Here is a 15,610-nt window from a genome sequence, read left to right on the forward strand (position 1 = left end):
TTCCAAGTTCTGTTAATTTGGCACCTGCAGTTTTTTAACTGAGAATTTGCTTTCGCTGTGATGCCCAAAGAAGAAAAGTGAAAAGTAAAGAAATAACAGCATAAAATTAATATAGTTGTAAAAAAATATTACAGAAAGATATATAACAATCCTTTAACTTTATTTTATTTCTACATCAAGCATGTGAACGTTGCTCAGCCTTCACAGAAATGACAAGAAAGTATTTAGAAACACAAAACCGTCAAGTCAAAGCTCTACAGAAGAAGCATCTCTTATAATGTTGTAGCCCAAGGAATATAATCATGTCACAAACCAGAATTTGTGTAAACATTGATCTAATTGTACATGAAAATACAATGATGCGCAACAATCAGACTTTTCCAGAAGGAAGAATGTTGTCTGTCACACAAAGAAGCAGACATTTTAAAAAGCGTTTTTATTTCATCAGTTCATCAGTTGCTGTGGACACTTGTTTCTGATCTTCTTCATGTCTGACCATCTGCCATGGTCTCCTGGTCATAATCACGGATTCTGTTTTTAATGTGGCTCAATTTGGCTTTCAAGTAGTCACAGCGTTCCTTTTTCTCTAGGAAAGTAGGGTCCTGCGAAACATGCACACAACAGTCTGCTGATTAATGCCTGAAAGCTCTATTTCCAACCTTTCTTACTGATTCATTCTGTAATTGATCTGTGTTAAACATGATTTTTCAGAATTATTTGCATCAGTAGACAATTACCGAATAAAAGCTACTATTACCTGGGCAGAACACAGAACTCTAATACCGCTATGGTTAAATTTGAAAATTGCTACGATTGATTTCAGAGTGAGCAGCTGTAGAAATCGCGGTTTATACTGTCATTAAAAAAACAGAAAAAAAGGTTAAAAAAAATTGTCACTTACATTCCTTTTCTGGTGATACTTCTTTACAATACTTTGAATCCTGCGTTGGTCCTATATGAATAACAAAGTAATTAATTCCCATATAAAAAAGGAAAACCGATGGGAGGTCGGTATGAATCTCACCTCTTTGCTACTTGTCTCTCGGGGGAGTCGCTCCATCATGAGATCCAGCTCTCTGAACTTACTCAGAGTAGCACTGATGTCTCTGTGAAGGTCTTTGTATTCCTGATACTGATCATTGAAAACTGCTTTGTACTTTTCCCTTTCCTCCACACAGCTGATCTCTGGATACTTGCTACAGAAAGGAGACACACAGTAAAACTGATTCTCTGTATGTTTCGAACTAATGGTGTGATTCAACTTATAAATGTTAACTTACATGATGTAGTCTGCAATGATGTGCACTTTGGGGTTCAGATTGACTGGATTCTTTTGGACGTCATGTAGAAGATTATCCCGATTGTTATAATCTTTACTCAGCGCTTTGTCAGCTTCATCATCCCTGAATGATATGCGTTTTGTTGTTACCGGTTTGAGTGGGATGGACTGTTGAAACTCCTCCTGAGGCTGAAGGTAAAAGAAAAACATCATTTGGCAAATACAAAACAAATGAACAAGATGTTCACAACACTATACTGGCATGTGCCATCATTACATGAAGGCTTTTATTTTGAAAAATACAGCTGCATTTCTTTAATGGAACTATTATGTTCACATCTGGCTTCTCATCCTTTCTTATTTTACATTACTATACATATTATCCCAACACACCATTACAGAAAACTATAGAGACATGTTTACTGCACAGGTTATGTGGCGATCTGCACTCACAGTAATATGGTTGTTTTGTTAGCCTACAGTGGCCCAGATGTTGTTGTCAACAGCTGGAAAGGCCATACATTGAAAACTAATTTGCTTCATTCTTGTTTTATGCTTCAAATATTTGCTGTGGGTTACTCATGGGATATATTTTGCTAAACCTCCAATCATCTGTGTATCTGATATTTCTATTTAGCTCTATCAAACCTGCAACGTCACAGAGCAGGCAGCCCTCTTAGACCTGTTTATTTGCCAGTGGGGAAATGATACGGTCATGGGAGCAGTGCTGATGTTATTTTATCATTATCAGTATTGTTACTGGAACAAAGTAGCTGTCACGATCCTGGGTCTTTTGACCCAGCGTTTTGAGTTTTAGTTTATTTTAATGTTTATAGTGTATGTTTAAAGTTCATTAGGTTGGCGAAGTTCATTTGTTTATTAGATTCCCTTTGTGTTTTGTACCCTTGTATTTAAGTTTCCCTCTAACTTCATGTGTTTCATGCTGCGTGTCTTTTGTTGTCAAGTTTGTATTGTCATGTCTGCGTCTCATGTTTCCTGTTTTATTTTGAAGGTCTATGTCAGTATAGTCAGCTTTGCTTCCTGGTTATGTCAGATTAGTGTCAGCTGTTTCCCCATGTGTTTCCACTTCCCCTAATCACCCTTGTGTCTGTTTAGTTTGTGTGTTCTGTTCATTTATTGTCAGGTCGTCTGTTGTTCCACATCATGTTTCCAGGATTTTTCCATGTTCAAGGTTTTGGTCTTTGTTTTTTGTTCAGCAGTTAATTTTCCCAGTTTAGTTCTAGTTTTTTTTTCCTGTGTGCCTCTGCCTTTTGTTTTTGTACTTTTTTTTTTATTTTTAAATCAGCCATATTAAACGACTTGCTTTTTGTTAATATTCAAGTTTTGGGTCCTTTTTGTCAGTCCACACCGTCTGCCTCTGCCAGACTGTGACAGTAGTTGCCCTTGTGCCAAAGATGCAGGTGATAGCTACATTTGCAGGTGCAACTCTGTTCTTTAAAATTCTAAAATACTGCCACACAAGAAATGAGCTAAATATTAACCAACTTTAACAGAAAAAACTGTAATGATGAGCAATTTAAAGGTGGGTTTCCACTATATTAGCCTTTCACAGAGAATTTAACTGTACTGTATTCATGAGGATACCTTCATATATGCAGCTTTGAAATGTATTTCAGTCAGTCTTCAGATTTAGAAGACCTGACCTTGTATTTCATATTTGTTTACAGAGGAGTAAAAATCTGTACCTGGTTCTCAAAATACTGCCTCTCTCTACGTGCAGCTTCATGCCTCCACATCTTCAGACATACCAGGAAGCTTCCTAGATACAGGGCCATGTTGATGAAGATGAAAGCTGTTCCTGCCATCTGGCCACCATCAACCCGACACAGATTTGCGACGATGGGGTTAATACCTATTGTTGTGTAGCATAGCCCCCCGCGATTCAAGTCGTTCAAGTAAACTATCCCTGCTGCCATGTAGAACAGGAAAAGAGCCACGTTGATGAAGGCCTCTGTCAGGGGCCACCACGAGGAGTCGAGAAGTATAGTGCGATAGTACATTGTCATTCCCACCACCAGGAGACACAGAGTAAGGATCCATGAGATTCCAGCTACAGCTAGAATGAAAGGAGTCATAGGACCTCTGTAGCTGTACCCAGACAGGCCCATCCCATTGTTGTATACACCATTATAGAGTCCGTAGCTGTTGGACCATTCACTGTCTTTCTGAATGTAAGCAATGACACACGCAAAAACCATTCCTCCAAATAGGAGCTGAAGTCCAGCTAGAAGCCTGAGCAATCCCGGCCATGATTTCAAATAAGAGTACTTCTGCTTGTAGACCTCCACCTTCTCAGCGTAATACTCTGCAGGGTGGATGCTGGACAGTAGTGACTCCTCTACTGGGACGTGACCAAAGAGACCGTCAGTGGGACTCTCTCTTATCAAAGGCTTATGTGAGCTGTGACTGGAGCTTCCCAGAGATTCATTCCAGTTCCGACGCTCCACCAAGGGACTTACAGGGGGGCTCACTCTGGTCCCATTGGGTAGGATCTGGATACCAGTTGTGCTGGCTTCAGAGTCGCTTTCTTTTGTCCATTTTTTGCCCCATGACTGAGGGATGAGGGATTTCAATCTGTCTTTCAGGCTTCCTTTTTTTTCCTTCTCTTGCTCAGCATAAGGTGGAGAACTGGATGTGCGACCTGTGGAGGTCGCATCATCCTCACCATCATCGGTGATATTATCCGGTGTGTGAGTAACCCATACAGCAACTGGTGGATCTTTAATGGTGGAGGACCCGACCACACCCTCCTGGTCTTGTTTCTTGAATGATTTCATGCTGTGGGCTGATTTTGGGAATTCATTGGAAAAATCGCAGAATCTTTACCACGGCAAGACAAAGAGAAGCTGTGGGAAAGAGAAAGAATAGTAGCATTCTACAAATAACATTCAAACATCTGTATATCAGTTTATTAGGGTAAAAATGAAGCTATATATGTGTATACATACACATATATCTATACACATATATGTGTATGTATATATCTATCTATAGATAGATATATAATCATTTGTGGGTTTCTACTACTGAATTAAAATTTACAGGATATAGTTAAAAATAAAAACCTTCCCGATAAACACAAATGTCAGATTCTTATACAGTGAGGTATCTTGTGCATAGACCTCCTCAACCAGTTGCAAATATATGGTGACACAATATCTCTATATTGAATGGAAAATGAAGGAAAGCCTCGATTCAAGATTTCTAAAAGACAGTTGTGTTAGTGGAAAGCCATTAGTCACACCATGTCAAACAGCATGACACATACACCACAAACTGCTGGAATACAGCAACTCCAAAAAAGACCCCAACATGACTCCAGTACTGCTTGGGCTTTGCTAATTACAGAGGACTTGTGTGAGTTGTGACTCACACAATGCCGCGGCTCCGTGTACTTCACTACTGTCGTGATACTATCGCTGAATTTTAAAAAACGGGACACCTGATTCTACATTTGTTTTTCAAATGTCAAATCCAACAGCTTACCTTGACCCCAACTCTCTGGTAACGTAGAGATGGCACTATCTCATAGGATTTTTGAGCCGCAACTGTCCAGCAGGCCCACACAGTTCACTCTCTTCAATCTCTCGGGTGACTCACTCCTGGTTTAGCACACACAGGGAGATTGGCTAATGTGTGTGGACAAAAGAGGTGGTACTAAAAGCTTAAACATTAAACCTGAACCGCCCCTGCGCTGGTGCTGACTGGCACTGCTAGGTTAATCTGTGGGAGAGAGAGTGGCTGAAACTGTTGACATTCGTGCATGATGTTGGCGCTTTGCTGATAAAAATAGGTTAAAAGAGTGGGGAAAAAAGTACACAATCTAGTAATTAATACTGGATCAGGGACTCCTGGGTACACACAAAAGTTCATCTCGTCAGCAGTTCTTAAAGCATTACGCATATCACTTAAGACTATCAGCAACAGGAGTTTGTCCATGAGATTTCACTTTTCTTTTTAGAGTTGAGAAAGTGTTTGATAAGCGACCCATATTATCAATTACATCTCGTATCTTGCATTGGTATAATACTGCTTTATCATCCCATCATTTATGAATTATTCATTCTCATCTCAGCTGTGACTTTGTGTTAGACTGGGAGCTGGGTATTTGGCACTAGAGGGCAGCAGGCTCCCATGCTTCTCCTGCTCTGAGTTTGGTTTGTCTCTTTATCCCATTTAATGTGGCTATCTTTCCCAGTTACCTTTTCAGTGTTGCACTGAGTGTATTCAGACGTGGCCCTGTGAATAATGGCTACAATCTGCGTTTTAAGATTAGTCATGTCCTCTGAGCTAAATTCATAAAATACATTTAGTTGTAGATGAAACTGCAGGCTTTGATCATGACGTCTCTAAAGTGTTACTGGAACACTTCCCATAAGCGATGACATTGTGATACATGTCTTTTTATGTATCATTTAACCCTCCACAGCTGATTCCAGGAATCATTCCTGCTGTATAGCGTGGCATCACTCGGTGCCAGCGATTGTTCCAAAACAGATTTTCATGTAGAGAAAGCTCGGGGCAAGGACATCTGTAGTCCACCACCCCTCCCCACCTACAGAAAACACGCACGCACACACAAAGCAGTACTCATATCCTATACAGTACAATGATCTTATAATTTGAACAACTCTATCAAGTGCATAGGGAGTTGGTGGACCTCCGGTAGCCCTGGGCGTTGGGCTAAACCTCATTTGGGATTACCATATATATATATATATATATATATATATATATATATATATATATATATATATATATATATATATATATATATACATACATATACATATATATATATATATATATATATATATATATATATATATATATACATACATATATATATATATATATATATATATATATATATATATATATATATACATACATATATATATATATATATATATATATATATATATATATATATATATACATACATATATATATATATATATATATATATATATATATATATATATATATGTATGTATGTATATATATATATATATATATATATATATAAAACTGTATTTACCCACTGATGGAGCTAGCCCCCCAATTTGAGAGCCACTTATGTACATGAGCAAAAATTTACAGATGAGGCATCAATGAATCATGTTAGCTGACTCTGTGTTAAGTTGATAGGGAAACTAGGCCTACACAGAAACAAGAACAATACTGTATGTGTACCAATCTGAGTTTTTAGCCTTGGCTGAAATGATCCTTTCAAGTGGAAAACATCCAGCTAGCCAAGCATGTGTGAGTGTGAACATACACATACGCAATATATAGTGCATGTACACTTTCACAGTTGAAGTCCTAGCATATGGTTTGAGAGTTTTGAAAAGAGCTGCCGCCTTCTTTCACTGCTAAATGAAGCAGAGAAGCAATGGCAGCTTCCAGCAAGCAGCCTCATTTGCAGCCGTTCATTCTGTTCGGATCTCAGCAGATGAGGAGATACAGATAGAGCTAAAAAGACAGAAAGAGAAATGATGGATGCTGAAATAAGTGACACTCAAAAAAACATTTGGTGGAATGAAAAGGCCCTTCACACCCACTCTCCACCACTACACCAAAACCAAAATCAATACTCTCTCTGATTTCCCCGAGTGTATGCCAAACCACATTAGTTGAAAGCTATATGCAGGGCATTAAGCATAATGCAGCTCCTAGCTGCTCGTTCCTGAGAAAAGTCAGCCTTGTAATAAATTTAATAACTTAAAAAAAACACTTCCCCATGTCTTCTGCAAGTTTTCCCCATAGGATCTTTTCAAACTGTGCTCTTCAGGATCCTATATGCTGATTCTTCTTCCCCCTGTAATTCCAAACTCCAAGGGTGATCTTCAGTCCTCTGCAACATGACTCCATCTCCTATTTCCTCACTGTTTGGCTGAGCTTCAGTACCCTCTAGGGGAGATTGCTGGTAATTTAATGCCACTATTCTTGCTTTTCACACTTCAGCACAAGGATAAGCTGAGTGAATTAAATGTGTTTATTAAGACAGATTGTTAGAGAAGGAAAGGATGGCCATGCGGCATAATTTGTGTGCACCTTTCACAATTTCTGCCTCTCTTTCCTACTTGGGTTTCCACCGTAAAGCGAGATTTAGTTCTATGAGAGCGCATTCAATGTCACATATGATTGTTATCACTTTAGAGGATAAAAACAATATTTTAATTACTTTGTACTAATTGGATTGTTGAGGAGCTGTTCCCTGTGTTTCCACGGTTGCATGTCTTTGGGGTTGTGTAGCAACAACAACAGGGTGACTGACTCTGCCACTTTTGCGGGATATCGGTCTGCTGCCAAGTCCCTGCAGATTTTACTGTAATTAACCAGCCAGAGCCTTGTTTGTGCATGTGGACATGAATAGTAGCTTGTTATTTGAACATTAATGGCTGTGTACGAGTGTGTGTGTTGTGCACAGCTCACAGTTCACCTTGGAACAGCGCCCCAGCAGCTGCGTGTCCTCTGGAGTGCTGTTTATATCAATACTTCCTCCTGTAATCATGTTTTAGGACGGCCCATGCCTCAGTTTCACAGGACGAAACGTGTGATGTTTGCGTCTGTCAACACATTTGCCAACCCACCTTTCAAGTGTCACATTTGACTTTGGGCTTCTGCCATTTTCCTTCCCTCTTGGCATGGGAAAGTTTCAGATTGGAGTACGCAAATGAAACGGGAAGTAAAGCATTAGGAAGATTATTCAAAACGGAATTTTCAAATCCCAGCGGAAGAAAAAGAAAGAATAACGGTCATAGATGAAGATAGTCTTTAATGTTGACCTTGGTGTCTCTCCTTGTTAGGACAAAGGTTCACCTGCAAAATGAAGGAACAATGAACAGTATACAGAGAACATGTTAAACCCATTTGCCATCCATTAAAAGTTGATTTATTCCAGTGCTACTACGTACATTATGCATCATGTGGCAGTGTACACAGAACAATGATTTGGTTACATTTTTTCAGTTTTTTGGGGAGTGGGGGGTTCACTCTGTACTCAGCAGAAGTGTGTTCTGATGCCTGCTCTATGACGAAAGCCTACTTATAATAAAAGTCCGGGATGTGTTAATCATTTTGTCTTATCTACCATTATCAGAGCAACATCATGAATGTCCCTCACTTCACTATGAAATACTGTGTATGTGTTTCATCTTCTAGAAAAGGATCAGTTCAGTAAATATTAGAATGGTGTTTAGGCTGGTCTTTGTGATGGGATACAAAGAAAACCAATTACAACAGAGTAAGGAACAGCAGATCCTGGATTAAATTTCCTATCTGCAAATGTAAAACAATAAAAGGTCTTTTGGGGGTTTCTTTTGTAACTGCCAGAATTTCAATCCCCTCGTGTAATTTCTAGGCATTTTTTTTTCTACATACCTATGACATGCTGGCAGCCACCTACCTTTACCTTTTCAGCTTTGTCCTGTTTAAATGGTGACATCTACAATGAGGTCATATTAACAGGACACCCAATCTTGCTGTTCATAACCTTCCTGTCAGTGAATGAGCAAAGTCTTTGCTTTTTTTCGTGCCACCCGATGAAGTCCTTAACACCAGCATTGTTATGTCTCTCTGGGGAAGAGACTCCAGCATCTGTGATCCTTTCTGTTGTAACTACACACCAAGTACAAAATGGGACATGACCTGGGTTTCCATTGCTTCTTCCTCCCTTGCAGTTTTTTTTGTTTGGGGTTTTCTTTTTTTTTGGAACCACTTCAATGTCTTTTCTGCAGGCCATCTGTCAAGCCTACTTTTGTATGAGGGACTGATATTCTTAATAATGACAGATGAAAAACGTGAGGGCGTACCAGATGTAATGACAAGGTGGAAACCTTAGATAGAAACAGGCAGGTAAGGCTGTAATCAAGCAGATAGGCTTAGCCATCCTGACTAATTGGATGATACTGATTGAAACAGAGACTGCAAAAGCATGATAGATCTCTTTATAGGCTACTATTAGGGAGAAGTGTAGCACTCTGAGATAGGAAAGGCTAAAGGTGGGGGCAGTAAAGAGTCATGCTTCATCAACTCAAGTTGAAAGGGAAAAAGCTAATATTCATGCTCGATTAAGTTGCACTTGTAGCAAACTGAATACATTCTTAAAAGAAGTGCTCTCTGGTCAATCCAGAGCCTGTGAGATAGCGAACCTGTTTGTTCTCTCACAGGGTTGGACCTAGACTCAGTTAAGCCTAAAGCAGCTTGGAAATAATTAAGACCATGGAAATTATAATGATCCTACACCTGTCCATTTGCTTAAGGGACCACAAATATGAGATTTAGCACTAGCGTTCTTTTGGGACTCAATCTACTGTTTAAATCATCCTAGCCTGCTAACCTGATGACCTCCTGTTCTGTTCTAATGTGCTCTGGGAAAATCCTAAATATTTGTCTTCAAATTAAACTTTGCAAGTCATCACAGCACTAGAATATGCCAGTGCATGCTTTCATAGATGTTTCCCCCTCACTTCTTATCCATCACTGTACCACTCAGATAACCAAAGCAAAGGCCTCAAAGAACAGTTCAATGTTATACTTTACTACTGAGAGCTGTCCACTTAGGCTACAGGTCTGTACAGTAAATATAAAGCTAGTATTAGAAACCAGTTAGCTTATGCTCCTGATGAGTCAATTGAAGCCACAGACTGAAAGTGACAAAACTCAGAAGCTCTGACAGACATGCCCAATTTTACAGTAGAAGCAAAATCTTTACAATGGATTTGGTACCTATAGCCAATTTCCCAGTTTATAACAACTGTTCAGAATAATTTTGACTTAATTAGACTTTATTTGTAATAAAGCTTGAACTATAATTAAGGGTCTATCTGAGTATTTTGTCTTGCTCTTGTCATACTAAAAGATATTTTAAGAAACTGGCTGTTCAGTTTCTTTGATAAGTACATTTTAAGTCTGTTTTTCACTAGTCAAAGTTTGTGTTGTGCTCAATATAACAGAGAACTCCTGATGCATCTTTTTCTAAACTTTCCCAGTCAGTGCTAGCATTACAAACCATGAGTCACTGCAGCTCTCTGAGAAAAAAACCCCCTCACAAAAAAGCCCCCAGTGCATCCAGTATAATCTACATAATGGAAATAGTGACACAATATGGTAGCGATAGCTTAAGAGGAGCTAGAGCTAGCTTATATCTCGGGTTGTTTTGATTCTGGCTGGACTCAGGAATGTAAGTAGTTAATGTGAATTTGTGTTTATTACTTAAATTCCTCCGCATGTATATGACAACATACTCAAAAATTAATCTTGCAGTCTCCCACCAGTTAAGCCAATCTAAAGCTAATTTTATATTTAAAGTACAGACATGAGGGGCAGTGATAACATACTAGACTACAAGACAGCATATAAGTTTAATCGTTTTTTCTTTTTTTTTAACTGTAAAACTATGGTTTATTTACTTTGAGATCAGTTCACTGTTTTGTAACCCGAAAAGTTTCTTCAGCATTTTTTGTATTTTTGAGGATTTTTTTTGGAAATACTGATTTTTTTTTAAAATCTCTCTTCATATTTTAAACAGGATCAACTTGCTGCAATTCTCTAGGTTCTGAAACTCTAAAAAAAACACAGGTATCCTCGCAAAATAAAAAATTGGGGGAAAACAAAATTAAAAAATATAATACAAAAGAAAAGCAACCAACAAACCAAAGGTAATCTAATGAAACCAAGCGTATAAATAACCAGAGCCATCTGGGTGTGATCCATAACTACTTCTGGACAGAACCATGCAAAAGAGCTGGGTTAGTTACTCAGTTTGACCAGTGATGTGTTTGTGCCTGTATCCCAGCAGACCTCAAGCCATGCAATTTTCTGAAGACCACAGGAAGTTCTAATTAGTGGTAGTGAGAAAGGTAGACTACTACATATTTCATATTTGTTGTGTATGAGTGTGCAGCATTGAGCTTAAAGTGAACTTGTTCTCTGAAACACACAAATATGCTCTCAATCTGTCTCGCCACGGGTTTCTCGCTGTACTTCTCCATTTGTCGCTGTGTTAGAAATAGAAAAACAGGTTTTCAAAACATTTAGAGTTGCGGTGTAATGGAGGCAATGTTATGCATGTTAGACATTTTCTTTAAAGTTTTGGAGAGGAATGTATCTGAAAAAGGAATGCAATGTTGTATTTAGACTGTTAACATCGTAAAAAAGCTCTGAAATTAGTAATTAAATAACCCTCTACTATTTATACATTCAGGCACTGAAAAATCACATGTCAATATGTAACTAAAAAAGATAGTCGCTCTCATTTTTTTCCTTGGTAAGAACAAGGAAGCTGATACCTTGAAGTTGGCAATAGTGATCATTTTTCCTACCCAGTAGTAACGCCATATGCATCCCCATTGCTATTTATTTGTGTAACAGTTTCTCCTCCCCTTTAAGTGCATTTTCAATCACTGACCTGAAGTCAGAGCTTTTGTAGCCTCTCCTAAAGCTTTCACCCTAAACTATGGGAAAGAATCCATGACACTAGTCATTTGAAAGGGAAGTCCAATGGTTTGTCTTGTTCTCCTCACCGGACAAACAGGTAGACGGACAGATGGGTGGACAGATGTCCTCCATGGCCTCAGAGGGCCAGCAGGTGAGCCAAGGCCCTCAGCTCCACAGACCAACTTCCCCCCTTGTTGTTAAGGACTCTCCGGTGTGATAGCCAGCTCTCACCTCAGCAACCCTGAACTCAGTCTTTTTCTTTTTCTTTTTAACTATACAAGGGCTTTTACAAAAAAAGCTAACTTGGACAGCCATACAATGGCTAAAACATAAACCATATCTCTACTTTATCTCAGTTTGTAATTTTTTTTCTATTTTTCTTTTTTGGATGCATTTGTTTTTTCTTGATTTAAGTCTTTGCTTGCTTTTCTTTGTTCTTTTCGAGTAGCTCTAATCAGGCCTGTGCTGAGAGGCTCAGTCACAGAGAAACTGGTTTTCTGGATTTTTTTTTTTTCATTAGGTGGAGAGGAAGGAATGAGTGGGAGGGAAAGGACAAGGATCAGGTCACGGACCAAGATGTGGGTTCATTATTAGTCCAGACATGGACTTGCCAGCAGATATGAGACAGAATTGGATGGGACAGAATGAGGCGACACGTTGGTTTGGGAAAGGTAGGGCTCAAAGGTGATTACAGAAGATTTGTCAAGGTTATCCGCTATCAGAGGAGGTGTGTGGTGCTGTGGAGGGAGAGCGCCGCCTACGGGCGGTGGAAGTCCAGGATCGCTCGGAGCGTTCGGAACGCTCAGAGGCTAGCGAAGCGGGTCGAAAGCGGTGAACAAAGCCGTCCAGGAAGTCCTGCTGCTGCTGGGTTATGGCTTGCGAGATGAGGCAGGGCAGTGCCTGCAGGCTGCCCGTCACTGAGTCCAGCTTGTCCTCCAATGTGCCGATGCGCTTATCCAGCTCCTCACTGCGTTCCTGCAGCTCCGACACCAGGTCATACATCACATTCTGGGTCTAATGAAGGAGAGAAAGTAAATGTGTTTTGGGACAAGAAGGAACAGGAGGACAGAGACAGGAGGGACAAGGGAGGAAGAGGCAAGATAGAAACATTAAGAAGCTGTTTCACAACTTGTTGCAACAACTAAAATTAAGAGATGATATACAGTAGGACACATATAGTGATTAAGGAAAAAAAAACCTTAATGTAACAGTAATAATAAATTCCATGAGTAGACAACTACAGTAAATATATTACAGCAGAGGAGGAAATAATTTAAAGGAAGCAGTAGGAAGGGGAGCTGTAAAGTTTCAGCAAGTCAGCATAGATTTTATCTTCCCATAGATTTTACAACCAACTTCTCCAATCCATTTATAGCTCCTGAAGGTCTTTAATCCTTTATGTGTTTGCTTGACACAACTCATTTATATAATGAAAAGCATCTCTAGTATTTAGGTACTTATTGCTTAACAGTTCATGCAGTTCTGGCCAGCTCAGCATGAGGCATCTGCAAGTAATTATTGCATCTCAACTAAGCAGTTTTCGATATTGCAAAATTAATCACACATTATATACAACATATTGCATTCTTCAACATCACAGAGCATTTTATAAGATTTGCAATTTAACAGTCATCTGCAGAGATTACAAAATACTCATGTAGGGTCTCCAGGCATGTGTGCCCCTCAGAAATCAAATCTAAAATCCAGATGTGAAAGGTTTATATCTCTATGGGGTTTGAAAATAAAGCTGAGCCACTGTAGGGTGTATGCAGATTGATCTGACCATTGAGCACAGTAAGGCGCAAGTAAACACACATTAAAGCGATTGGCCTTGGAACCTTTTAAAATACACACTGGAGTGCAAATGCCATCCACATCAAATGAAGTCAATGCAGCCATGCACCTCCCTTTGAACCCCCTCTCAGCTCTGGTGCCTCAGCTGACATCTGTACAGCCAGACAGAAGCTACTAAAGCATTTCTGTATTCAGCCTCTTATGGACAGATGCTGTTTACAGTGTGTCATCAGGTTCAGGTTCTTCAAACTGAGTAGTCTCGCATTAGGGTTCATTCTCCAAAGAGTTAGCTTGGCCAAGATCACTTTTTAAGGCAGTGCAGGTGCCGTTTGATTTGATGTGATGCGTAGATGTAGAATTTAAAATGGTATGATAATGTCAAACATGAAATTTGAAAAGGAGTTAACAATGGAGACCTAATAAATAAAAGAAATAAATATCAATTATATTATTTATTGTGTACAATAACTTTACCACTTTAATGATTTCTATAGGAGCTTAATTTGCCAAAAAACAGAGAAAATAGTCCATGAAATAAAGTTAGAATTGATTCTGACTGATTGTATTTTCATCTTCTCCCGCAAACTATAGATAACATAACAGTAAAAGTTTTAAAAGTTATATTTAAGAATGAAACTGATGACCTGTACTGAATGACGTAATGTTTGACATTTGTATTAGCCCTCAAAAACTATTAAGTATTAGATTAAAAAGAGCACTCCTCTCAAATGTTGAAGCCTGAACAACTAAAGCAATCTTAACCTTCTAACGCTTCAAGAGCTGCACATATTGTCTACCTGGGATGTTGCATCTTGGGCCAAGCATTTTAACCAGTTGCCTAAAACCCTGCTTTTCAACCACATAATCACATCAGTAATTTCTATCCACCATTTGCTCTTCCTTTCATATGCAGTAGAATTAGCAAGTAGTCCAGCAATGTTTGCTCAAGTTATTTGTTTACATTTGGGTCTCATATAAAAAGTTGCTATTATCTCCTCCTCTGAAGCCTGGTTGTACTCAATGTGTTTTTGCCTGAAGTAATATAAAAAGTTAGTTGTTTCCACCTTTAGTCTGAAAGGTTTTCTTGCATATTTTGCAAAGTAGTGAGCTTTGCTGCTAGTTGTTGAAGTAGCTTCCTTTTTGTTACCAAATCATCATCAGAGGATGATACACGCTCTTGCTCTCAGACATGCCAGGCTTGTCTCGTTATTCTGTGTGCTGGGGAATGTAAACACAGGCCTTGGATATAGTAATAATGATATGGTACTTTTTTATTATGTATTTGCGGATGATATGATATGGCACAACCCTATTTTCCTAGGGTTTTTTTGCTGACTATTCAAAAAAAAGAAAAAAAAGAATGTACAACTTGATGCAGTCCCAGGATTGGCTCACCTATCAGCTTTATGCGGTAAGCTAAAGACGCTACAATTTTTAAGTGCACGGGGAGAACACTGAAAATATCCTAGGACAAAACCTTGGGGTTCCCTGTAGTTTATGTCCTTGGAAAGAGCCTGCTTAGGCCCTTCCTGAGAAGAATATCTCCATATAATAGAAGAATATACATTCAGTCAGTTTAAATAAAGACAGAATAGCAACGGCAAGTTAAAATCATCACAGCACAAATTATATCAAAACCTTCAAAAGATTAAGTTAGATTTTTAACTTGGAAAACTTACCTTTGCCAGGTCCACCAAGGTGTTAGCCTGATCATTGAGTTTCCTTTGCTCCATCTTAACACTGCGCAGTCTGAGTGGGCGCACAAGGAGGTGTGAACATGAAAAACAGGGAAGGAGAATGTGGACAAAAGGAAAGAGATGACAGCAAGGAAGAGAGGAGAGCAGAGTGAAGAAGGGGAAGGAGGGTAGTTTGAAGGAGTAGAGCACAGAGAGACAGGTTTTTGAGGGGCAGAGAGGGCCAATAGAAAAGAAAGGAGGAGGAGGAGGAACAACAAATGTTTTATCAGGACACTTCTTTCACTGATGACATTGAAAAGAAAGTAAGACATGCATTGTAAATATTTTCTTTATGTATTTATATTTATACACATATATGGAAGTGTATGCATATAAA

At 38.9% G+C, this 15,610-nt stretch overlaps 2 protein-coding genes across 4 annotated transcripts in view; both read right to left on the bottom strand.

The window, feature by feature from the left end:
* Positions 1 to 157: 157 nt before the first annotated feature.
* On the bottom strand, positions 158 to 4,921 carry LOC308383381 (MARVEL domain-containing protein 2-like). The gene is made up of 6 exons (XM_080861306.1): positions 4,787 to 4,921; positions 2,986 to 4,146; positions 1,281 to 1,468; positions 1,025 to 1,196; positions 902 to 952; positions 158 to 602 (listed from the first exon to the last, which is right to left on the bottom strand). Exons 2-6 carry the CDS (start codon positions 4,075 to 4,077, stop codon positions 486 to 488), a joined length of 1,620 nt encoding a protein of 539 aa, XP_080717432.1. The 5' UTR covers positions 4,078 to 4,146; positions 4,787 to 4,921; the 3' UTR covers positions 158 to 485.
* A 3,254-nt stretch (positions 4,922 to 8,175) lies between these two features.
* Positions 8,176 to 15,610, bottom strand: part of kcnn1a (potassium intermediate/small conductance calcium-activated channel, subfamily N, member 1a) — a 66,154-nt gene continuing 58,719 nt past the window's right edge. For all 3 annotated transcript variants that reach the window (XM_080907932.1, XM_080907933.1, XM_080907934.1), the window contains 2 exons: positions 15,217 to 15,286; positions 8,176 to 12,757 (listed from right to left, as the gene is read on the bottom strand). In XM_080907932.1, coding sequence (XP_080764058.1) covers positions 12,452 to 12,757; positions 15,217 to 15,286 — 376 coding nt within the window. In that variant the 3' untranslated portion in view covers positions 8,176 to 12,451. The remainder of the gene's footprint in view (positions 12,758 to 15,216; positions 15,287 to 15,610) is intronic.

This window comes from Rhamphochromis sp. 'chilingali', assembly GCF_963969265.1.
Source record: "Rhamphochromis sp. 'chilingali' genome assembly, chromosome: 16".
In the NCBI taxonomy this organism is placed as follows: domain Eukaryota; kingdom Metazoa; phylum Chordata; class Actinopteri; order Cichliformes; family Cichlidae; genus Rhamphochromis; species Rhamphochromis sp. 'chilingali'.